This window comes from Chlorocebus sabaeus, chromosome 4 (genome assembly GCF_047675955.1).
Source record: "Chlorocebus sabaeus isolate Y175 chromosome 4, mChlSab1.0.hap1, whole genome shotgun sequence".
Taxonomy (NCBI): domain Eukaryota; kingdom Metazoa; phylum Chordata; class Mammalia; order Primates; family Cercopithecidae; genus Chlorocebus; species Chlorocebus sabaeus.
In genome coordinates, this window is record NC_132907.1 from 79,993,071 (window position 1) to 80,018,789 (window position 25,719).

General features: G+C 41.0%; 1 protein-coding gene across 4 annotated transcripts in view; it reads right to left on the bottom strand.

Annotated features, from left to right (window-relative positions):
• The window catches only part of TRIO (trio Rho guanine nucleotide exchange factor), a 369,149-nt gene that overhangs the window by 229,657 nt on the left and 113,773 nt on the right, over positions 1 to 25,719 (bottom strand). For all 4 annotated transcript variants that reach the window (XR_012092813.1, XM_073014830.1, XM_007961240.3 and 1 more), the window contains exon 2: positions 8,723 to 8,797. Coding sequence is in view for 3 of the 4 variants with exons in the window: in XM_073014830.1 (XP_072870931.1) it covers positions 8,723 to 8,797 (75 nt within the window). In the remaining variant the exon portion in view is untranslated. The remainder of the gene's footprint in view (positions 1 to 8,722; positions 8,798 to 25,719) is intronic.

The following is a 25,719-nucleotide window of genomic DNA, read 5'->3' on the forward strand; positions in this document are numbered from 1 at the left end:
GATTATTTCCTTTTAGAAAAGGCCAAAAAACATACAGCAGAAGATGATGGTATTTTTAAAAATATATTTTACCAATATGGTTTTCATAACTTCATAGGAATTATGTACTCATTCTAAATAATAATGAAACTTCATTTTGATTGGGAATACTTAAAGCAATCCACATATATTGTTCAGTCACGTAATCTAGAAACGCCTTAAATTATTTCTAAATCCATTAATTTAGGTATTATACGGGAACAACAATCATAGGTACCAACAGATCCAGGTAGGGTATCCCGTGCTCTACATACACTTTCTGATGTGATTTTACAATGACTCTGTTAAGTGGTTTTGTCACTCCAGTCTTACAAAGATACTGAGGCTCCAAAAGCTTAAATAAAGATGAAGGAACTATGCAACATTGCCATCAATAGGTCTTCGCCCAGACAAAAAAAAAAATTGTATGATCTTTCTAACTATTGGCTGTAGTTATTTTTTAGTAGTAAAAATGTTATAGGGATAACTAAATAACGGGTTCCTGGGCCTTTGAGGGGGCTAACATTTATGAATGAAAAGTACTATTAAAAGTGAGAAGCAGTACTGCTCATTATCAAGTGATCTTCTAAAACATCTGATATGATTTTTAGGGTAACATCAATAGCTCTAATTTTTTGGAATACCTCTTATCCCCAAGATAAAACAGATTAACAATTTCAATATTTTTCATTTCCCAATACCTTTCATTCTTTTCAAAAGAGTCAATCTCCTTGATTGAAATTATCATAGATTAACACATATTATAGAAACTTGAATTATTAAAAATACAGTACGTATTATTTAAATTAAAACATTCCCCTCACTTTTGGTAAAGAGAAAGCTAGCATCTACCATTTTTTCTGGACCACAACTCTGAATTTTTAAAATGTGTTTGAAATGCAGCCTAATATTTGATTCCACAGGGACCCACATTATACTCTCCTCCCTCCTGGGTCACCGTAGCTCACAAGTCAAGCAAGGCATGCTCCACCACGGGTGTGAGAAGTAGAATCCAAAATCTGCCAATCTAAGAAAGTTGCATGGAAAGTCAGCAGGTGTGCACAATGCGCATGGCCATTCTGATCGCCCCAGACCTGAGAACTAAAGGCAGCCCTGTGCAGAAGTTTTGACAGCCTCTACTACACTTTTCCAACTTTCAACTACAAAGATTTCTCCCAGGCTGGTAGCACTAGCTAGCAGTATCCTAAGACTTGCTAGCAAGTTCATCCGCTTAGGCGCTGAGTCATGTCCTAGGAAAAGCTTATAGACACCTGAATCCGAATTTTAAGATAGAGGAAAAATTGTCACTTTTTCTTTTCCTAGAAAAGAACTTCAGAAAATTCACTGGGATATTTGTACAATTTTATCAAAAATCATTTAGGAGGTAAGAATCTTTTCACATGCTAATCTCGCTGCTAAGGGTGCACCTTCCAATAGATGGTGTAACATGGTTAATGATCACTTTCTGCTGACTCCTCCTCAGGGAGGTACGAAGAAAAAAATCTTAGAAAGGATGAAGTATAGTTCAGAGGAACATGCTCGCTAAACCTCAAGGAGCTTAAAATCAACTACACAGGTGTCTGTTTAATTCTATTCCCCAAGATTTAGGTTGGTTTCCAACATCACAGGAAGTACCCAAATGAAAATAGCATCTGGGTATAAAGCAGAAAAGTCACAAATGCAAAGTTCTGTTCCTGTTCCTAAACTAGTAAAAATAACAGCACTGTAGTTCATAAAAACTTCACCTATTAGATATACTCATATGTGTGTGGTATCAACCCTAAGCCACATGGTGAGGCAGGCGGGACAGATGTCAGCCTCATTTTATAGATGGGAAATCAGTGCCTTAGTTTCTATAATGAAATGAAAAAGACAGGAAATGCTGCCAGCATCACAGGATGTCTATGTATGGAAGCGTTTCATGTCTGAAACCAAACAACAGCTCATTGATTATCTGCTTATTCAAATGCTGCCTTAGTCAAAAAGCAAAACAACAACAACAACGACAAAAAAAACAAACAAAAAAACACCAAAAAACAAAAAACAAAAACAGTTTTTGTTTATAATGATGGTGTTTTATTTTCAGTTCACATAAACCTGCATCCTTTCCTATATCCAATCTTATTTCTCTAAGGCACTTCTTACCTTCTAGGAAATGATACAATTTACATATTCTTTTTGTCTATCTGTTTCCTCCACTAGAACATAAGCTCCATGAGGGCAGGCATCTTTGTTTCATTTGCTCATTTAAGAATACACAATGCTCTCCATGCCCAATGAGACTGGCACCCAACAAACATTTGCTGAATGGATTATTTTTCCATATTCCACACAACATTAACTAAAAATACCTCCTATCAGGTATCAGTTAGCAGAAATGCCTGATGGATATGCTAAGGAAACTGAGGTTTATTTTAATCATAGAAAGAAGGCTGAAAGGGTCCTACACTATAGCTATACATGTCTGTGTGACAATTATTTCCTTAAACCCTGGGACCTCATTTCCCTCTTCTTAAAACTCCAGGAGGCCGGGCGCAGTGGCTCACGCCTGTAATCCCAGCACTTTGGGAAGCTGAGGCAGGCGGATCACGAGGTCAGGAGATCGAGGCCATCCTGGCGAACACAGTGAAACCCCGTCTCTACTAAAAATACAAAAAAATTAGCCGGGCGTGGTGGCGGGCGCCTGTAGTCCCAGCTTCTAGGGAGGCTGAGGCAGGAGAATGGTGTGAACCCGGGAGGTGGCGGAGCTTGCAGTGAGCAGAGACCGCATCACTGCACTCCAACCTGGGCGACAGAGCGAGACTCCGTCTCAAAAAAAAAAAAAAAAAAAAAAAAAAAAAAAAACTCCAGGAGACTTGGTCTCTTAAGCAATGCGGCCCAGGATGACCACAGAAGCAGCTAGATTCACAATCACCTCTTTCTCTTTAAATGAATTAGAAGCTCACCTTTCACTTATTTACAAAGAACTTGCAAGAAAGCCATGCTTGCTTTGAGGAGTGAAATGTAAACTTCAACAAACCAACTCTATCTTTCTCTCCATAGCCCTTGTTTCAATTTCTGGATTAGAACACCATTGAAAACTATTCTTTAGCCACTGTCCAACCTCCTATTCCCAACTCCCAAGGAACAGTCTAACTCTCACTGACAATAAAAAGCAGCCTTTGCCAAGGAAATCTCTGAAAGACATAGTTTGTGAAAGAGAGAAATGATGGCTAATGTCTATTAAGTGTGCCATAAAGTAATACAACTCTGTTAAAAGGATGCCCACTGGGCTCCTGCTCTAACAGCAGCCAAGGCGAGCAGCTCACCAGCCCTGCACCTTCTAGGTTCACCTCTTGCTGCCTGGTCCTGAGAACCAGGAATTGGCTCATGGAGTATTTCTACTGAAGGCTTAGAAGATTCAGCAGCCTGCATGAAAAGTCCCGCCAGTTCCTGTCCTCTCAGTCAGTCCCTGCCGGCTCCCACTATGCTAGGATGCTAACAAGAATACCCAAGATGAATGGAAGTTTCTCCTCTCTTCTGGGGAAAGGCAGTACTCTGCAAAACTGGACCATGAAGAACTAAAGTACCAGCAAACCTTAAGTCATCAAATCCCACATTCCTGTCAATACCCCCAACATAAGAGTGAATGTTCACTGCACCCCAAAAAGCTATTCTAAGAACAAAACAACAACAACAACAAAAACAAATGTCCATCAATGGGCATCTACTGAATTAACTATGCACACACATACACACAGACATAGACACACACATATAAAAACATATATATAGATATAGATATAGAGAGAGAGTTGTGTCTTACTCTGGTATATACATATTTCTGTATTACTCTGTTACACACACAAAACAGAGTAATACACAACTGTAAAAAGAAATGAGAACTCTATTATGTGCTGCTATATACTGATCTCCAGAATATTCTTTGAAATAAAACAAGCAAAGAATAGAAAATGAGGCACATTACATTTCTGTTTATCTCGGGAAGAAGAAGAAGATGAAAACAGATGGGAAGATCAATAGAACTGCTCATATTTTAAAAGCATAAGGATTAAACCAAAAACTTTTTTAAAAAGCTTTCCTACAGGGGAAGCACAGGGTGGAGAAGGCAAAAACAAAAACTAGATTTTTTTTTTAACCAGACCTTGTGGAATTATGCTAAGTTTTACTTAAAATTGAAGCAAGTTGGGGTTTTTAAGTCTTACAAAATAAAACAAATGATTCCAGGTTTCAAGCTGATGGCATATCCACATGGAGAGGAACTGTTTCGTGTGACTTTAAAATACAGTAATAGGTCTGCAGATTTCTAACGGCATACATCCTCAGGACCAAGACAACAAGAAAAATACTAAATTACATTTGGTAGTCATATACTGTGCTAATACCATTAGCATTACAAAGTAAGTAATTATGTCCACATAGGTAGGAACTAACATTAGACTAATGAAACAGATATCCTCAAATATACAACTGAAGTAAAATGAAATATCTATAATCCTATATTTGAACTATGAATTTTAATATAAAGTCATGATATCATTTCTTATTAAAATGCATGTGTGTGTTTTCCCCCAGATTTGTCCACTAAAGAGACACAGAAACAACAACCTATCCAGTGAATATCCCTAGCAACGTGTACTGTTTCCCACTAAAAGGAACCAGGGCTCTTTAGAGAAATGGCTGATTCCAGATTTGAGGCAGGAATTATACAAGATAGTCCTGAAACATCTTCTCACATCAGCAAACAAAACTTAAGAGCCAGTCTGAAGAGGCTCCCATTGGCCAAAGATGGGACAATTTTAATTTCATAAGAGAGAAAATGTGCAATAAATCAAAACATCATATGTATTTAAAATCATGCATTTGAAATAAGTCTTTATCGGGGAAAATACAAACAAACAATGGTCCTTTTTCATTAGCCCGAAAACTGCTTACGGACAAGAACCAATTACTTATCCTACTTCTCCTGTATGAAGTCTTTCTCAGGACAATCAAGTAAGTGGTGATGGGACATCTCTCTTTACGGGATATCCAAGTTAAAGAAAGGACATAAGGAAAATATCACTATCTTGCAATTCTTAAATACTAGATGTAAGCAATAATCATCAATGAACACCATAAAAACAAGACAAGACTCTCCTAATAAAATTCCCTATGAAACTAAACAATCACACCCATTAAGTATTTTTGCCCCCTTCCCTGCCAGATCAAAGCTCAGTCTAATCAAGTCTCAAGACCTAACTCCTAGTCTGCAAGAAATATGGGGGAAGTGAAACATGTTAAATGACCACCCAGTGATAGAACCAGCAACATCTAGACTACAGGAGAATCCACAGGAAGACACCTGGATTCCTCGCTTCCTAAAACGTCAGGAGGTAAGACACAAAGAACCTTCAGGTTAAAAGAGCCTTACCAGACATCTCAACCAGCTGCAATGTATATGAGACAAGCATAAACATTTGAATACCCATTGGGTTTTTGGGGGGATATTAAATAATCACCATTCAATTTTTAGGTCTGTTATTGGTATTGCAGGGTTTTGTTTTGTTTTTTAATAAAACTTACATTTAAGAGATAAATACTAAATATTTATAAATAAAATAATATCTGGATTTTACTTCAAAATTATCCACAGTGAAGAGAAGACTAAGTGGAAACACAGAAAAATAAGTTGCTGAAGTGGGCTATGAATTCGTGAAAATTCATTATACTATTTTCTTTCCTTTTGATGTTAAAATGTTCCAAAATAAACAGTTAAAAAAGAATGAGTTCTTAATTCTGGTGGTTGTCTGTGAGATTTTCTAAGGCTCAAACCCTAGTGGCATAGGAACCACACTAATAGTTGACATTATATGTGAGATGCCATCAGACGTAAACTCCATTAAATATAAACTATAGGGCATTTTGACGAGGTTCGGTAGTCTTGTGAGGGCTGCATCCTCCACGGGCAGAAGAGGAATGCTGTGTCCTCATATGGCTGAAGGGCAAGCGTAAAGCCTCTTTATAGGGGCCTTAATCCCACACAAGGGAGAGGCCCTCATGGCCTAACTGCCCCTTAAAGGCCCCACTCTTAACAGCATCCCATTGGCAACGTCTGAACTTTGGAGGTGATCCAGTCAAACCACAGCACTGTCCTCTGACTTCAAACACGAAGTCAGGTAAGACATTTAATCACTGAGTTCACCCTAAATGAAGGAAGTAGTACGTTCTATCTTAAGTGCAATCAGCATTACTTTTTAGAAGACCTAGACACTAAGGTTCGGAAATATTCAGGTTCATCACTGGGCTTTTAGAGATCTTGACCTAATATGTACCTTTTAAAATCACTCATCTTTTGGCCTACTTTTACAAAGCCCCTGCCATTTTACTTCGATTTAACCACTAAAAGCCATTCACATGGAGAGCTTTTACAAAGGTATCATAATATTCCCTAATTTTTTTTTTAAATAGGGTCAGGGCAGAAAGTGGCTTAGTGACTGCCAGTGCTGGGGGACTGGGGGTGGCCATGGGGTTCTTGGGAGGTGATGAAAAGGTTCTGGAATTAGTGGTAATGGCTGCACAACCTGGTGATGCACTCAAAGCCACTGAATCCCGCGTTTTAAAAAGGTGGATTTTAGGGTATGTGAATTAGATTTCAATTAAAAAAAAAAAAAAAAGAAAGAAAGAAAAAAATTGAGTTAGAGATAAATTTTATTTTGGAAAGTTTATTCATTCTTTGTAATTTTCAAAAAATGTAATACAACACAAGTAGTCAATTTCTACTTAATTTTATGGGTTTTTTCCCCTTCCTAAAGGAGATAACAATAAGCATAAAACAAAGAGCAATGAGCTCATGCTAATCAGCTTTGCCAGTTCTGGTCATAAATTAGGAATACTGTAAAAGTGCGGTGACATCTACTAACGTCATTTTGCTAACACTGCTGGAAGCTCTACCATCGCTAATATTTTAAACAGTTCCTACTAATTTGTTGTAAAAGCAAAACTTCCCACCCCACCAAAGATATCCAACTTTATGTAATCCTGCAGAACTTAAGGTTTTATTAAACACTGAAGACAAACTCAAAAAGACTGCTAATTTTCTTTGATTAGTTAAAAGGTAAAATTTTAGTGTTGACTGTAAACTATATAAAAATGTCAGCTGATAATATATTCTGTACTAATTGCCTAATAAAAGCATGAATACAAATAAAACCCACCAATGTTAACCTTCCACCTTGCTTCACATGTCCATCTCCACATGCTAATGAAAGAAAATGGAACAAAACGTTCAGAAACACAAAGAGAGGTCAGAGGGAGCAGCTGCTATTACCACAGACCCAGACTTTAAAAATAAAAAACTGATAAACACATGGACTTGGCTTTAAGCCTTTCTTACAGATACCTCTAATTTTTAAGTAGAGTCTTTTAATTATTCTGTTTGTAAACTACAAAATCAGGGGTTCACAAAGCTGGCATGAGTCCTTACAATGCAGTTTGTCAGTAGATGATTAGAGAAGAGCAAATAAATGCTACTTTCAAAACTCAGTGTACTGGAAGCCAGTATTTGTTTTTCACCACGTATTTCCAACAATTTAAAGCACCTTCTTTTCATGAACTTCTTATACTCTTCTGTGAACCTTCCAAATACAGAATGAATTAGATTTACTCCCACAAAATCAAACCATATTAACAGGGGCCAAGAAACATTACTGAACATGAAGCAAAGCAAGATTAGCAAAAACACCACAGGAAGCTGCATCTTGCATATATAGCAGTATCACACGTCCAGAGGACACAAAAAACTTATAAAAGCAGCTATCCGTGTTATAAATTAAAACTGGTATGTGTTCAAGAGGATACACGGATCAGCACAGAATGTCTATTTGAGAAAGATAAAAATTCTCAAAGGAAATTCATCTAAAAGCACGTGACCACAATCTACAGATGAACTTCCCGATAGGGCAGAAAAATCTTGCAAATCTTTGTTTGGTAACAAGTGAGCTGGTGCCCAAAAGGTGTAATATCCAATGGCTGTTCTGTTTATGTGGGAGGAAGGCCCCAAAAGACAGTCCGAAGAGGCCTAACGCTGACTATCTATGTGCAGAAGAGGGCAGTCAGGTGCCCAAAGCCCGAGGGACTGGCCCAGAGTCTGTCTGCAGGCGGGCCAGGGCCTCAAAGACTGGGTCTACAGGGAAATGGACTCAGCTGGTAAAATCATCAAGGCTTCATCGTCCATGACCTGGGTCCTAGTTACTCCATGACGAGAGAGCCACAAAGGAGTAGATCTCAAGGAGAAACAGGCGTCCTTGCCTCCCAAAAGACAAAGCAACAGAGGCAGGTACAGAGTACAAGAAACCAAAGTGAGAAATTCAGGACCCGTCTACATACCATCACATTCCCACCACTTTTGCTGAAATAATCGGATTTTTTAAAATCAGTTTTTTAACTTAACTGATTGGGGCAGAACAGCCAAATTTTTGTTGAATGGCAGAAACAAATGAATCTTCATCACCAACACTAACTGACTTACCATGTGCCTCATAACTGGAAGAAAATGCTTTGGGCACTAATTTCTCAGGAACACTGCTACAAGAATAAAGTAGTTCAAAATTCATAGAAATGCCAATGTTTTTATATGTTGAGGCAGGTGAGTTCATTCATTATGTCAGACTCTGACGTTGTGTCAGAGCAGCTGGATAAAGTAGAGTTGAAAGTTAAACTTTACCTGAAAGGTACGCAACTTTTTCCTTCAAAATTGGCAAAACATCCATAGCTTTCATTTCATCGTTTTTTCGAAACCCTGAAACACAGAAGGAGAAAATAAAATTACTGGGTTGCTAGAGTGACAGTTAATTCCTTAAACATTCTATCCGATGCCAACACAGCAGCTTTATCCACATCCATTAAATCAACTTAAGAAACATGACCACAGGATGACATTTAAATTCCACATCTGTGATCACCAAACTATCTTCTATTTTAATGTTGAATAATGATTTGCACACAGACCCAGAGGCTCGTGTCCCCAAAAGGCTCTCAGTCATTTCTAGCAATAACGACTTGGTTCCAAAAGGAGACAGGATATGAAATCAGTCCAGATTATTTACCAAATCTTAATTTTTATGTAGATTAATGTAGACACCAGCAAAGAAAACAGCAACATTGCTGTATAAAAATTGCTTGTGACATGCTAAAACCTCTAGGGGGAGCTCCGTGCCTCATTCTGTCAGACTTCAGGGTCTGGTTAAAAATACACAGTGGCAAGGAGAGGGGGGGTTATAAATAGCTGGGGCCTGGCTCTCTCCTTCCAGGCTTTCTGGGTCATGCCCCCTGGAGGAATGTCAATGGCTAATGTGGTCATATGGCCCAGTGCCACTCCAGTTTCAGAGGTGGCCAAGGTCCCTCTTCTCACTAAAAACCAACTCTGCCCCTACTTCCAGTATCTTAGAAGGTCCAGTGGGAATATTGTAGAAAAGGAGCATGCAGTAGGCAATTTAGGCCTAAATCCATCTAAGCAAAAGGAATTCTTGCAGCCCAAAAACTTCTAGCCCAGCTCACCAGGGTGAATGCCTACGTGGTAATTTGGGATCCAAAACGTCCATACTCATCATAAAAACTGGATATTTCTCTTGGCAATCTCTAACAGAGGTAATCTAGGTTCAGGGATGCCTACCAAAACTAGTAACTAACATTGTTAGCAGAACAATCTCCAGGAAAAAACAAAACACCACTTCCCCATCCCCATTTGTGTTTGTTTTTGCCAAAATAGTACAAGAAAAGCATCACAAATGCTAGCATGGTAATACAACCACAGCAAGATGTAGAATTGGAATTAGAAGGTAAGGAAAGTACTGAAAGTGAAGGAATGAACATTTATTTCACTTTTGGTGTCCTGAGCAGCAACTCCTGGGAAAGCCCTGCTTCAGGGAACATTTATAAAAAATGACTCTCTCCAGACACTAGAGAATGACAAAAGCTGGGAGAGACACCTGGAAAAGGAAATGACCCTGGGTACACATCCCATCATTAGGGCTGTTAGCCTGAGGGCAGGGCCCCATCTAAGCAATGCGGAGCTTTTAAAACCAAAACCAGGTGAATTCCAAGCAGTCCTGCTAAGGATTTAAAGATCTAAATCAAAATTTGAGTTGCTACCCACTGCAGAGACACACAATGTGTAGTCACATGTGGGTCTGGCCAAATTACATGCCTGCTGAAGCAGGCAAACAAGCAGCAACCAAATCAACACTTTCGGGAGGAATATAGTAAAATTCAGTCTCTACAACATACCATTCATAGAAACAAAGAATGAATAAATCAGCGGTGTGATCTGATTTCTTAATGTAAATCACTCCTGTCCATAGAATACGTCCACATGTGTAAGGAACCCAGCTTAATGAGATTTAACTATGACATTGACAATCACCACAGACTTCACAGCAAACTCATCCGGCTGAGGATCATGAGGTCCTAGGAAGGCTGCGTGGAACTAGTCAGCCAGTTATGGGGAGATTCGACCGAGCTGGGGCCTCCACAGCACCAGGCCATTTTCCTTTCCAATGTACCATGCTTTGTGCTGGCAACCCACCAAGCTTTGAAAACAGCGGCTATTTATAAAAGGCAAAACATCTGAGCCAAGAGTTCTGCAATTTCATCCTCAGGTTCCTTCAAAACTCTTGAATGGATGCAATCTAGTCAGCAATTCACTGCCAGTCACTGTAACTCTGTGAATGTGTCTACAAAGACTGACTTCGTCTGCTGTGGCTGCCGTGGACACAGATGGCACAGGGGCAACTGCAATGCAAAGAGGACTAAGGCTCACCAGCGACCCTCAGAGAGACAAGCTGACACACACTGATAAAACAAGGCAGATTATGGAATGTTCATAGGCAGCATGAAGTGCTATGGGACCCGGGCAAATGAGGAGGAGACAGATCACATGACAGACAAATACTAGGAAGGAGTAAGCGACAGCTGTAGATCCCTATCTACAGGTATTTGAAGGGAGGATTCCACTTCTGTTGCTCAGATGAGAAAACGCATGCTTCCTACCATTCCCACATCCACGCCCACACATGTCATGACCAGGACACAAGGCCCTCAGACAGAGAAATGTCACCACCAACTGCAGCCCTGGCTCCTACACTACTTGTGAGTCACACAGCCATCACCAAGAAGAACGTCCTGATCCCAATGCTGATATCCCAATAGAGGCTTGTGTGACTTGAGTCATCATTCCAAAGCATTTTCGAAAATTACTGCTAACTTTCTGAATCACACGTATTTACTGATACCCACAGTGGAGTGGAAGATGGAAGTGAGGGCTGCCATATTCCAGGCCACCTCACAGGAGGAAGAGCGTATTTATTTGAAAGCAGGGTACAGAACACAGAACTCAACAAATGTCTCAATTTCCTATGTCCCACTATGAGTCACAGACTCACTCCCATGTGACCTTTCATTTCTCAGAGCTGTAGTTATGTTAACCTATGGGTCCCTCAGTTTCCCCCCAAATTAAGGGAGACTCAGTCTTTCTAGAGGAAGAAAAGCACATGAATTAATGAGAAACTGATGTGAAAAGGTGCTTCACTTTTATTGCGACGTAGATACATGTCCACGCATAGACTAGAATATACATTCTAACCAGTTTAACTATATTTTTGTAGACCGTCACTGAAAAAGATGTTAATTTTATTTAAACCATCAATTAATACTTCGAAAACAGGAAAGAAAATATAAAAGGGGCAAACATATAAAACTAACCACACAAAGAAACTGAGTTTGTGGTTATTGTGGTGACTGGTCACTTAGGTATTATTTTAGATCTGATTTCCATTTAAAAAAAAAAAAAAAAAACACCCAATAAGCAAAGGACTCAGGAAGCATGTATAAATACTAAAATCAGATTAAATATATCATATGTAACTTTCAACAAAAAGCAGGAAGAACCCAACCATGAAAGTTCCTCAGATCAAAAAGGCAGGCTGTGTTCCATGCCCTGAAGAGCTATTTAGGAAAACAGTGTGGGACTATAAAAACGTTCTAAAAAATTAAAAATAAACGGCTTCTGTGCCATTCCACAGATTCCAGATTACACAGCCAACACGACTCAACTCCTAATGCTTTCTTCATTCATGCATTAAAGGATCTAGCTGTGGTTCCCAAACTAACTGAACAACGGCTGCCCTCGGTGGGCGCCCCCTGGAAACACACACTTCTCCAGTCACAGAGAGGTTCAGGAACAGCAAATACCACCACGGAGAGGCCCTGCTGGGATCCCAGACCTTATCTTTGTACCAAAGACCAAGCATCAGCAACGTTTGTACTTCTCAGTGCCACCAGGGGGGTTTGCCAATGCTACTTAAACAGGTGGAAGGGGGTGCCACAAAGAGAAATTTGGCAAAATTGGGATTAACAGAAAGCCTAGACAAAGAAGAGCAACTTGAGAGGAGATAACCAGAGGGTAGATGGCCCAAATCGGGGGACATTTAGTTGTACCCATTTTTTTGAATTATATAATCTTTTAAGTTATATAGAGCCCATACTAAACTGTGCACAAAAGACAGACGGGATTTCTGTTACAATTTGAAGCATATTTTGCTACTATCTGAAATACAGCAACCATTATGGACTCTAATGAAAAGCTAGCTTCGGGAAACAGTGAAACAGCAAGAACGGAGTCAGCCGAGGCTTATCTCTAGGTGAAGAAGATGTTTCCCAGGGGAGTCCTTAAAGGCAGGCAACAAATACTCTTCTGAACCAAGTCTACAATGACTATGTTCAGAAAGTTTACACTAATATTTGTTGAATGCTACTGAGGAAAACAGGTTTGGATTAAAAAAATCAGATTTTAGAGTTGTTAACTAAATATATATAGGTGGTGCTTGATGGTTTTCTTTCTGCTTTCAAGCCAACACACAAAAAAACTGCTTTTCCCTAAAATAAATTGGAATGTTTAGAGATTTTAATACACTAATTTTAAAATAACCACAAGTTTCAGCATATTACTTGCCAAAATTAGTTCTGTTACCACCTTTCAAATTACTATTTGGTTCAACAGCATGTCAGTGTGAGCATAAATGTTAAATCTGGACTCCCAAATCACTTCTATTCCTTAATAATAAACATTATATTCTTTATCAAGTGAATAGTTGCCTCTTTTTCTCAAGACCAGCCAATTTGCCACAGGACATGTCTGTTTTGTGCCCTGCTGTATCCTAGACGCCTAGGATAGGGCCAGGCAAAGGGCATTCACCAGATGTGGGATGGCTGGGTAGAAAGATGGATGAACGGGGAGGCCAAGGCAGCCAGATGGCCTGAGCTCGGAAGTTCAAGGCCAGCCTGGGCAGAATGGTGAAACCCATCTACTAAAATACCAAAAATTATTAGCTGGGAGTGGTGGCGCACACCTGTAGTCCCAGCTACTCAGGAGGCTGAGAAAGAAGAATCACTTGGACCCAGGAGGCAGAGGTGGTAGTGAGCCGAGATCATGCCACTGCACACCTGAGCGACAGACAAGAGACTCTGTCTCCAAAAAAAGAAAAAAAAAAAGAAAAAAGAAAAAGAAAGATGGATGGATGATTCAATGAATGAACTCAACCAACAAATTAATATATTTCTACAGCGGCTTGCCCTGAACCCCTACACAAGAACTCCAATATTCCTTAGTACTTTCTACCTTTGTTTTGTGAAGTATGTTAGGTATAGTTCAGCCTTCAATCATAGTATGATTTATATTCATAAGATGGAAAATTAACCTTCCTGCCCTAACAAGAAATATTCTGCAAGTTATCATTCAACAGTGAAACATCTTTCCACTGAACCGACAGTCTGGAACTTCAACTATCTAATACCCCACTGATCAAATCAATTACTCATCTTTCATCCTGAGACCCCGCAAAGAGGTGCTGCACTGAGACAAATACCCTTCTAAGCGAGTCACTGATGACCAGAATGCTCACTCACTTGGTCACCTCTGTGACATTAAATTTAAGACAACAATAACAAACAGTCCAGGAACAACAAGCCCCTCTCCAATTTATTTATAATAAAAAGCACCCTAGAAATATTTTCACAATGAGCAACAAAAGTTTTATATAGCATGTTAAAAATGGTATTTTTACAAAAGTGGCACAAAGATGAATCAAATGAGTGAAACCATGAATCAAATTTTAAAAATTTTTTTAAGTAAAATGTAGGTTTTATTATTTTTTTAATCCTGTATTTCTCCCAGGACTACTGGCAGATACTAGTAATCTGAAATTTTACATAATCTTCAAATTAAACTAGTCGAATGAGTTTTTAAAATTGTTAGAAGAAACACGGTTATTCCTTGACCATTTGAGCTGTTGAACAAAATGAACTGATGCGGTTCTGAACTGGCTGTGTCTCCTCCTTTAAAGGCAGCCAAGCCCACAAGAGAAACCGTGCTCCTCACCCATTCGCAGGGGTTTCATTTGCCTGTCAGCTATTCCAAGTTAGTGTTTACTAAACTGGAAAATAATCTGTGGGAAGAGATTGAAAAAAAAAAAAAAAAAAAAGAATCCTACATACTTAAAAAAAAACACAGGTTGCAGCAGTAACAAAAATGTTAATAAATAAGCCAGTATTTTTAAACAACCAGAAAAAGAGGGTTAAATAGTAAACCGGAGCTTCCTATTAGTACCGGGTCTTGGTGGTGATTACCGAATTTTACTCATTAGTTAATTTAGGGGAAACTTCGCGCGCGCACGCCTGCACACAAAGAGCAGGGTGACAAATCTGCATCAGCTTGGCAGGCACCGCCCTCGCTCGGCAAGCGCGTGCGCAGAGGGAGGTGACGTCACCCTCTCCGTGCCGGCTACTTCTCTGCGGAGCCCGCAGGATTATGCTCTCAGCACTGGGAGCGGCCGCGCGTGGCTGGCTGCACGATGTTTGTGCTATCAAGGGTTTTAGCTGTGCACGCATCTAGAAGTGATGCATAGGAAGGAGGCATTTCAACAAGCCTAGATCCTTTATGAACATGTTAAAGGGTGGGGGGAAGATATCCCTCATTTTTTCTAATATGTAAAAAAATAATAATAATAATAATAATACAATGCTTATATTATTTTTAACATAAATATATCACAATCCACACTTATAAAATGCGTATAAAATGAATTACGACTTACGTCAAGAATATGGACATGTTCACAGACAAGATCACACAAGAATATGGATGGGGTTTCACAGTATAGCATTACAGTTTTTACCTATAATCTTTATGGTTATAACTGTTGGACTGGCTAATGTGTCCCTTCACATGATTTTAGAAGCAACAGCCTATAACAGCATACCTCAAAGAAAGAAAGTAGCATATTTTTTATTAATTCAAGGGAGTTAAAAGACATTTCAACTTAAAATAGTTAGTTTTTAGTATCTTATAAAATACAAAAGACAACCAAAATAACCAAAAAGACCATAACAAAAAAACACGTTTTTTAAACAAATACATATTTTTTAATGTAAATGAAACAATCTGTAGAACTCTTAAGGTTTGATGTTTTAATTATGTATTAACTGTGCAATGGAAGTTAATTTAAAAGTGTAACTAATAGACCAATGGAAGGGAATATTTTGATAGTCAAAAAGTAGTAGTATTATAAAAGGGACTCTATTTCTTACAATCTCATAAGTCAAAAAAGAAACCACGTGCCAGGTATGCCATTCATGTTTGGAACCCCAGGGATGGGCACAGAGCTATGCACAGAGAAAACTGATCCTGTTTGCCTAATGCCAGAATAAAGAACACATTCGTCTACCTGTCTGTGCATGTCCCTGTAAAGCCTGTCAGGGAGGCCTCTGAGGCTGTATTCTGGAACTGGAGTTACCCCACCCTTATCTACATACATACAATCCCTAACCCATACACACACACACACATGCACATACAGGGTTCTGTGATGCTGACCTGCTCCAAAGACTTGCTTTACCGAAGTGTCTCAGGAAAGTCATTTAGAAATTTAGAGTGTATTAAATGAACCAGAGGGATAGCACTGCTACAATTTGATTATCATATCAAGTGGTTTGTACACATCAGATCAAGAAGGTTGACTGCTAAAAGAAACCCTATTCAATCATTGTATCAGTCTTCTATACATTTGAGCACTCTTACTCTTCTTCAGAAAAAGAAAAAGAAGAACAAGAAAAAACTCAACGGCCCCATGTGTTTTAATGCAGATGACAATCATATTCTGTAAAAGGCTTCAGAAAATAAAGCTATAATTCTACTCCTTTTCCTCTATTATCTTTTTGATTACTACATAAGGAACTGGGGCCAGAGGGGCTCTCAACCACAGAGAAGTGATATAAACTAATTATCTGAAAACCTCTCTCAGTGCACATGGACTAGCTCTGCATGGAGTCGGGGGGTGCTCATACACAAAGTGTAATCTAGAGCCTTCGTTTACCTTAGCCTGTTTGGGAAAGAAAGCAACACATAAGTGGTCAGTTCTGTGGTACAGATATTTGGCATGGAAAAATCAGGGCCAGAGGGATGAGAATAGGAGAAGATGACCTATCAAATAAAAGATCTGTGCAAAGTGTGGAAGAAACAGTCCAAAACTGGGCAAACTGGAAAACAGAGAGCACTCCAGCCAGAGCAAGCAGCATCAACAGATGCAGAGAAACAAAAACACAAAACATTCATGGAAGCGAAGAAAGCGGGGGTGGGGTAGGCTATTACAGTAGGTTTTGACTGATAGGTAGGAAACTGGCCATCACTGGAACAAAGAAGTGCCACGAAGAAGAGGCATCCACATGCCTGTAGGATAGCCATGCCCCCCTGAACGTCCAACCCTGCTTCATGCTCATCCCCACAAACCTGCTCCCCACAGTGTAGGTCCCAGCACAGTACCTACCTCATAAACCATCGACCTCATGGCCCAACCAGGAACCAGGCTTCTCCCTGTCCTCCATCCTCTCTCCCATCCCCTACTTCCACGAAACAAGGAGTTGCAGGGACTCCACAGTCCCACGAAGCACCCATGTCTCCGCCAGCATTGCCCTCATGTGCTGTTCCAGCAATCTCCTAATAGATGTTCGTAATTCCCTTGAATGCATTCTGCCACTCTCTCTAGCATGTTTCTCAAACAAAGATCTCATCATTTTCCCTAAAATTCTTCAATGATTTCTTGGTGCCTTCAACTACAGTCCCTCATGACCTGATATATGCTGCCTCCACAACCTCACTGGTTCACCACTACCCTCTCCCCAGGCTCACTCACTCCAGGAACTGCAGTCACCTGCAGGGAAGCCACACCTCCATCTCACCACCAAACCTCCATACACATGCCTTCCCCTCCCCGCTCCCAACACACACTTCTTCTTCACCTGCCCCCGGTCTGGAGTCACCACTGCTAGACTAGACACCCCCGGAATGCACTCCCACAACACCCCAAATCCTTATTGCACTGCAGGGGAAATTTCCAAAGACTTCTCGGTGTTCCTATTAGCAGCTGGGCTCCAGGGGCTACGCTGGGTCCCACTGCATGGCAGTCTCACTGAGCAGACTGCCATGGCGCAGAGTATGAACTTAACTCCCAGCTAACTAAACCTCAAGGTAGCAAACAGGTGGTACTCTACAATTCGTGGTTCTGGGCAGAGTATCCATTTAGGCACAGAGCAATAGCGACAGCTCCGACACATGCAACTGGCTATAAAAACTCCTTTGAAAAGCTAAAGTGACTCCATTCATTCTCTGTCTAGTATATTTGGTGACTGACTAGTACATAAAATTGCATTTACATATTATCTATCTATATTTCAAAGGAGAAAAGGGTTATTACCTTAAGTTTTCACAACATAATTTAAAAGTTACCTGCCCAAACCAAGGAAACCAATCATCTCTGATGGAAAGAGATGGCTTGTGCTTTGGAAGAAGTGAACTGGGAGGCTTGTTGTTCCAGCACCTCCACAACCAAAGGAAACTCAAGCCTCCAGGGAAGTGGTTTCTAAGCAGGAAACACAGAGCCTCACAGCTCTGCTTCTCTGCAGTCAGTGGGCTTTTCCCCCAAGAATTTAAAGTGACATTGAAATGTTTTCATTATGAGATTTTGTAAACAGACCAAGCATGATGGAAGCAGCAAGCCGAGTCAACTCCACACACCTCAGAGCTGAGCAGCCCTCTTTGTTCCTTCTGAATGTTAGCCCACACTGCTGTCTCAGGTCCCTCAGCACCAGAAGGCTGGCTGGAGGCAGCCTACTGAGGGCTCACGTGACTCCATTTGCTGCCACATTAACCGAACACAAGCTAAGCCTCTGTGAGCCCTCACAGCACAAACAGTAACTCCTCAGAACATCTGTACTACTTTACTCAAAATCCTGCCTGGGACTGACTGTGAGTACGAAGGGTACAGAACAAACACTATACAACAGGTAGGCCAAGCCAAAGTGTTCCAGACAGTCTATACGTTTCCAGAAGAAAAAGGAACTGAATTCCCAGCACTGAACCACGATTTGGGTTTAAAATTTGGCTTATTCTAGCTTATTTCCACATGAGTATCCTCTACCCCAGCCTTACCTCCTGCTGACCCTAAAACTCAAAGGTTCTGATTCTGAATGAATGTTTCCTCCACAGATAAACAAAAAGGGGTTTAAGGGTGGGGGGGTAAGGGTAGGTGCAGGTACTAGTCACTGAAGCCACGATCCTCATCCGGGGGCCTTGCTCACCAACAAATGCCTACAATCCCCTCTATTCCAGTATTCTGTGTTGATTCATTTTCCACCCCCGGGGAAAACATACACCAAAGTTGAGTGTCTAAACAAGTTATCAATTAATCTGAGTGACCAGTAATTATGTCTAATTTAACATACAGTATTCAGAGTTACTAAATTACACATATAAAATACCAAAGTTTCTCCTAATGTTCTCCACAACGTTAAGATACTTTAGGTCCATGCCCATTGCAAAAATCCTGTTAATTCATTTACTCCTATTAATATATAATGTAAAGTAAATGCCACAAACGAACAACAGAATTTTTAACTGAAGGTCTGAAAAGTTATTTCCACTTCAGTAAGCATGGATTTGATTCTAACATGAAACTCAGTACAAAAATAAATCTTTAATAACATCAAAGAATTTGGCAGAACTTTCTGCCAGTCAGTCCCTTGATAAAGCTTAGAATTGTGTTTAATCGCTTGGCATTCATAAAAAACATATTTATGCATGGTACTCTCTTAAACCCCAGAGATTTTTCCCCTAAATGGCATGTTCCTGATTTTAAGAAGCTTATACTCCAAAACAAAATAAAACACACATTAGACTAACCAGTAGCCTTAACCATGTACTCAGTAAGAGCTGACAGACAAGTATGTCTTCCAAAATACATTGTTATATATAAAGAGATTTAGATACTGTTATGATTAAATAGACAAATCCATTTAAGAGTGTTACTTTTCACTGAAATGCTGTATCTATCGCTGACACTAAAAATAAGCCCTTAATATAAAAAAGATGTTCCAGACCATTCTGAAAGGGTTGGAAACACTTGCTATAGAGATTAGAAACACAAAGCACATTAATGAATAAATGTAAGTAGCATGTTCAAAGATTAATACTGTGATGTTCTAATATTAGAAACCCACCTTATAGCTCACATATAAACTGCCTTGCCTAAGTTACTTCAGTTAATCTACTTTGACAGCATTGTTCCTTTTTCTCTGAATGTAATTTGCAATACATCTGATGCTCTGAGGATTCATCCGATCAGAGGCCAGTCAAGTCCTGCTCTTTAGATGTTTATTGACCCGTAGAGGCCAGACAGCCTTGTAGCAGCCTAAGAAACCCAGTAGGAGCAATCCTGCAATCCTGTTACTGTTAAGACAACTCAAAAAAAAAAAAAAAAAAAAAAAAAACTGGCACTTTGTAATTTGTTTTTAGGCTTAATTCAGAATGCAATCTACAGTTAATTTGGAAGTTTTCTTCCAGATCCTTCTATTTGTTGTAGAAAGATTTGGCTGCTCAACAAGTATGTGTTAGCCCGGAGGCCATACCTGTCCAACTGTCTCAGGATTATACTGATGCTGGCAACCACTGGCTTTTGCTCATATTAACTCAGGTGCTGCTGTCCTGCCCTACACCCTCTTTTCCCAAGCAGAAAAAGAATTCTGGTAGATAACCCCCTATCATTTACCCTCCTACTGAATTGCTAATGAGAAATTTAAGAAATTACAAAGAGGGTTGAGAAAAGTAATGCATCTGCTAAGGCAGAAAACAAAGAGAAAAGAGAAATTCATTTCAATTCTTCTCCTCCTACCTCTTTCCCCTCAAATTCCCTTCTGCATACAGACAAAAGCAGAGTGGTGTTTTTTGTTTTTGTTTTTGTTTTTTAATTCTGGTTAAAAATGTTTATTAAGCCAAATAATCTAAATATACTGATGGGAAAACAACTTTTGACATAGAAACAGATTTGCTGGGATGGACTCACCTCTCTTCTGGCATCTGTATCCATATTCAAGCACATTCACTGGTCAAGAGAACGATGCAAACACACACACTAAGGAAGACCGAAGGCATGAGGACCCTCCAGGAGCCGGCAGAGGGAAGCCTCAGGAGGAAATCACTGCTTGGAGACCCAAGTGAGCTTGAGGAAATGACCAGCTCGCTTGTGGCCTGGTGGCGTTTCCTCCCTTGGATTACCCCAGGGGAGGTTGGTGTTTAGGAACTCGAAGCCAGCACAGGCTCAGAGGGCTGTACAGCAGTGCCCTGGAGCCCATCACCCAGCAGGGCAGCAGCCCTCATCTGCTTCTGCCGTCTTGAAATGACAGGGCACAGCTAATCCAGTGATCACAAAAAGTTCCCACAGAAGCAGCTCCAACTGTGTGACCATCTCACTCATTATCCCCCTGGGCCACTGCTGCGGTGCAGGAGGCTGAGATAGCTAGAGGCAACTGGGCTGGTGCTGGGGCCACAGGGCCTCCTCCTGCTTGCTACCGGGGGCCCTCAATAAATACTGGGGAGGTAGAAGGCGAGAGGCACACCAAGCTCTTCCGCAGTTTTATATCTTTAGACACCTGCCCTGCAGTGCCCAATCTGGGTGGGGTAAGATCCTAAAAGACTCTGCAAAGCTGAACGTCTTGTAGGCTGTGGAATCTGTTTTCCTTTTTCCAGTCTCCTAATTGCTACATTCCTGACAGGACATCTCAGTATCTTATCTACTAGAAAGCACAGGGAATATCGTTTTCCAAATTAAACCCAGTATAGTGATAAAAACGGCAGTGCAGTAAGGACATTTAAATAAGGTGTGTGGCACTCACTCACCAGACAGCTCTCTGCCCCTACAGCATCGTTCCAGTGCCCTGCAGGGAGACCTCAGGGCGCCTGCTGCCCCAGGAGCTGGGATCCAGCAGAGGAGATGACATAGGGTTACAAGAAGTCACCTTAAAAGGGAGCTACACACATGGAGACGAGGTGTGGAGAGGACTCAGGGGCACGCTCACAGTGGGGACAGGCAAAGCTGCACTTCACTGCATTAGAAGTTTTAAGCAGATCCGCTGCAAGCCACAATGGTGCCACAACTCAAAACGAAATTTTGTGTCAAGAGTTACTTAGGTGTCTAGTTAGGAGCCTGGGATAGCCACCTCCCAGGTGGGTGACTGTGGGCAGGTACCTAGTCGCTCCATACCTTCGCTTCCTCATCTGTGAAATGGACAGCCTAAGAATCATCGCTCACAGAACTCACTCATAAATGCTATCAGTAGCAGTTGAAACAGTACTATAGTATTAATATCTGAAGCTTACTCTTAGCTGTACAAGTTTGGTAAGTGCTTTAAATAACTGAATTTTGGGAATTTTTGCCCATTTACCTAAAATTATTGTATTCTATAAAGACAGACATCTTTACTTAAAACTAAAAGAACAGACTGAGACATGTAATTATTGTTACAAGCCACTAACAAATAGACATATTTTTTAAAATCCACACAATCATGGTAAATTAACCTGACTATAAATAATTTCTCCATAACTTCTCCCAGGTGGACTATAAATAATTTAAGGAACTATAAGGCAATGGGAAAGTCAGGCCACTCTGGAAGATCTTTCCCATGCCCCGTCTGTCCCCCTTCCCCACCTCACAGGCACCTGAGCAGTCTCAGGGTCCTGCTCAGCCTTGCTCCTGGCTGTGGAAAAGGGCCAATCAGGAAACAACCAGAAACGGAAACACATGAGCCAAAAAGTCACGTGAGCAAAATTCTTTTTTTTTTTGGAAGAGACTACTACCTCTCTCCCAAATGGTGGCAAGAAAAGCTTCAATAACCTGAGTCTTCCCTTTCTGCCATCTTGTTACTTGTGCTAAGAATTCCATGTCTCCCTTGAAGGAGGGAGGTGGGACAGGTGACAGTGAATGCTATCACAACACTTCGCAACTGGGGCCTCGGCCTTGCTAGTGGCCCCTGCATCTGGGGGAGATGCCTGTGGAAGCCTGTCTAGTGTCCAGAGGGCAAGAGGGCGCCTGTGCTCTCGCCAGGACAGCCGTGACTGGACAGCAAGAGGTCGCCAGAGGCACAGACAGACCTCACTCTCCTCCCATCTTCGGCTTCCACCTTTGGGCTCCCTTTTCAATAAGCGAACATCTCTCACTTTAACAGATGATCAAAAATAAACAGGATCTTCCCACTCTACTTTGACACAGAGGCAAACACCACAGGGAACTGTGATTGGACACACAGACAAAGATGCCGGCCTTTGTACACACACTGCCCTTAGTGCCACACCCCTGGCCCACTATGCTACAGGCTGAACTCATTTGTTTAAAGTGATGAAAAGCCACACTAAGTTTTCCTTCTTTATTCTTGCAAAAGTCAGGCCAGATGGTTTTGTGAAAGCTCACAGTATAACATCAGTCACCTCTGCAACCAAAACACTGTACCACCTTCAAAACCTCCACACAGGAGGAGAAGGGGCAGTTGCCATTATAGCAAATAACTTCTAAGGGGCCTGATGGTTTTCAATATTCAATTACTCACTTTATGGGAAAACAAAAAGGCTTTTTAATCAAACCTTCTAATTCTTTCAGCTACTAAAATGAAAGTCTCAGCAAAATAGGCCCCAGACTTGGAAGAGAATTGGTGTGACCTATAAGAAGGTGTGTGTATTTATTACATATGTTTGAAACCACTACCCAGTTTAAGAATCAGGGCCGGGCGCGGTGGCTCAAGCCTGTAATCCCAGCACTTTGGGAGGCCGAGACGGGCGGATCACGAGGTCAGGAGATCGAGACCATCCTGGCTAACACGGTGAAACCCCCTCTGTATCAAAAAAAAAAAAAAATACAAAAAACTAGCCGGGCGAGGTGGCGGGCGCCTGTAGCCCCAGCTACTTGGGAGGCTGAGGCAGGAGAATGGCGGGAACCCGGGAGGCGGAGCTTGCAGTGAGCTGAGATCCGGCCACTGCACTCTAGCCTGGGCGACAGAGCGAGACTCCGTCTCAAAAAAAAAAAAAAAAAGAATCAGAACACTGATACTACCCAAGAAGCCTTCCCCATGCCCCTCTCCGATCATACACACCTCCCTGGCTCTCGACATAACCCCTGTGCGGACTTTCAGCATAACCATCTGATATAGTTTGGATGTTTTGTTCCCTCCAAATCTCATGTTGAAATTTGACCTCCCGTGCTGGAGGTGGGGCGTGGGGCAGGTGTTTGGGTCATGGGCGCGGATCCCTCATGAATGTATTAGTGCTGTCTTTGTGAGTTCTCACTTGGTTCACGTGAAACCTGGTTGTTTAAAAGAGAGTAGCACCTCCCACTTCTCTCTCTTCTCTTTCACCATGTGAGACACTGGCTCCCCCTTCACCTTCAGCCACAAGTGGAAGCTTCCTGAGGCCCTCACCAAAAGCAGATCCTGGCACAGTGCTTCCCACACAGCCTGCAGAACAATGAGCCCAAATCAACCTCTTTTCCTTATAAATTACCCAGTCTCCAATATTTCTTTATAGCAACACAAGAGCAGACTAGTATGTCATTCATTCCTTACTTTTCTTTACAGTTTTGCCATTTATAAACCTAATCTATTAGTATACAATATATTGCTGTGTTGCCTGTTTTCGAGCTTTATATAAATGCAATCATGCTACAGGTTGAACACCTCTAATCAGAAAATCAGAACACCGACATGACTCTACCACAAGTGGAAAATTCCACACCTGATGTAACGTGACAGGTCTCAATCAAAGCACATCAAAACTTTATGTACAAAATTATTTAAAATATTGTATAAAATTACCTTCAGGCTATATGTATAAGGTATATACAAAACATAAATGAATTCTGTGTTTGGTCTTGAGTTTCATCCTCGAGATGTCTCATTTTGTATATGCAAATATTCCAAAATCCAAAAATATCCGAAATCCAAAACACTTCTGGTGCCCAGCGTTTCAGAGAAGGGATGCCGGAACTGTACTTGCGTTCTCCCGTGACTTGCCTCCAGTCTGCATGACTCATCTACATTGATGTGCGTGCTGAGTTTTATTTAATACAATTTCACTGTTGCATAGTGTTCCATTCGATGACTACAGCATGAACTTATTTTGGCAATCTTGCAAGTGAACAATTGTTTTGTCTCTCATTTTTGCTATTATAAATAATGCTGCCATGAACAGCCCTGTCCGCTACCCCAGAACTCACTGCCAATGTATCTCTAGGCCTAGAGATATGTCAGAGTTAAACAGCTGGCTTACTGTTGACACACTTGCCCAAGTTTATGAGTTAATATCAAACTGTTTTCCCAAATGATTGTACTCTACATCCTCTTTAAAGCTTGTATTGTCCGTCAGACCAGTCTATGTATTTAAGGATCCAACCATTTGCTGCTACCTTTTACCAAATGAGTTGAAGAAGAATACAAAAACAGGCATATTAATGGACAAGAGATTAATCTGAAATCAATTTTGGAGTCTAAACTCTCTGAACTAATAAAACAGCAAACTAGATTTTCATATTTTGCTTTAAAAGTGTGAGACTGAAAGAACAGGATAACCCATTGTTTCCTTTTCTATTTCTGTCTTAACTGAATTCCTCTAATAGTGCCTCCCATTTAAGATTCCCTACAAGTAAGTGCCAAAAAGGAACTGCTGGGGAGACCTGCCCATAAACTCAGTCTCCAAACTCCAAGTGGTCTGGGTTCCAAAACTTTGCTAAGAAGACTGCTGTTTCTCAATTTTAAAACTATATTTTCCCATAGAAATAATGCTACAGGTTGGTATTAGGGTCTGAGAGGAGCCCACCAAAGCCTGTTTAATATACAATAACCCACTTATGCTACTGGTGTGGTTGGAGAAGAAACAGGAGGAGGAGGGTGGAGACCAAAAACCTTCCTGCCTTTCTCGCGGGAGGACAGAGCCAAGACCAACGGTAGAAAGATGGCCTGGCCGTCCACAGGACTCCCCACTTCCTGCATCCTTCCTTTCCAGGCACCTCATATGGCACACTATTAGAATGCACTACCCAGACAAGGCGATCACGGTCCTCCAGGGAGCAAGCAGTTCCTGAGGGTCTGAGGCCCAAGACTTCTTTATACCTCTTAAAAACTACTGAGGATCCCGGAGTTCGAGACCAGCCTGGCCAACATGATGAAACCCCGTCTCTACTACAAATACAAAAATTAGCCGGGTGCCTGTAATCCCAGCTGCTCACGAGGCTGAGGCAGGAGAATTGCTTGAAACTGGGTGGCAGAGGTTACAGTGAGCCGAGATCACGCCACTGC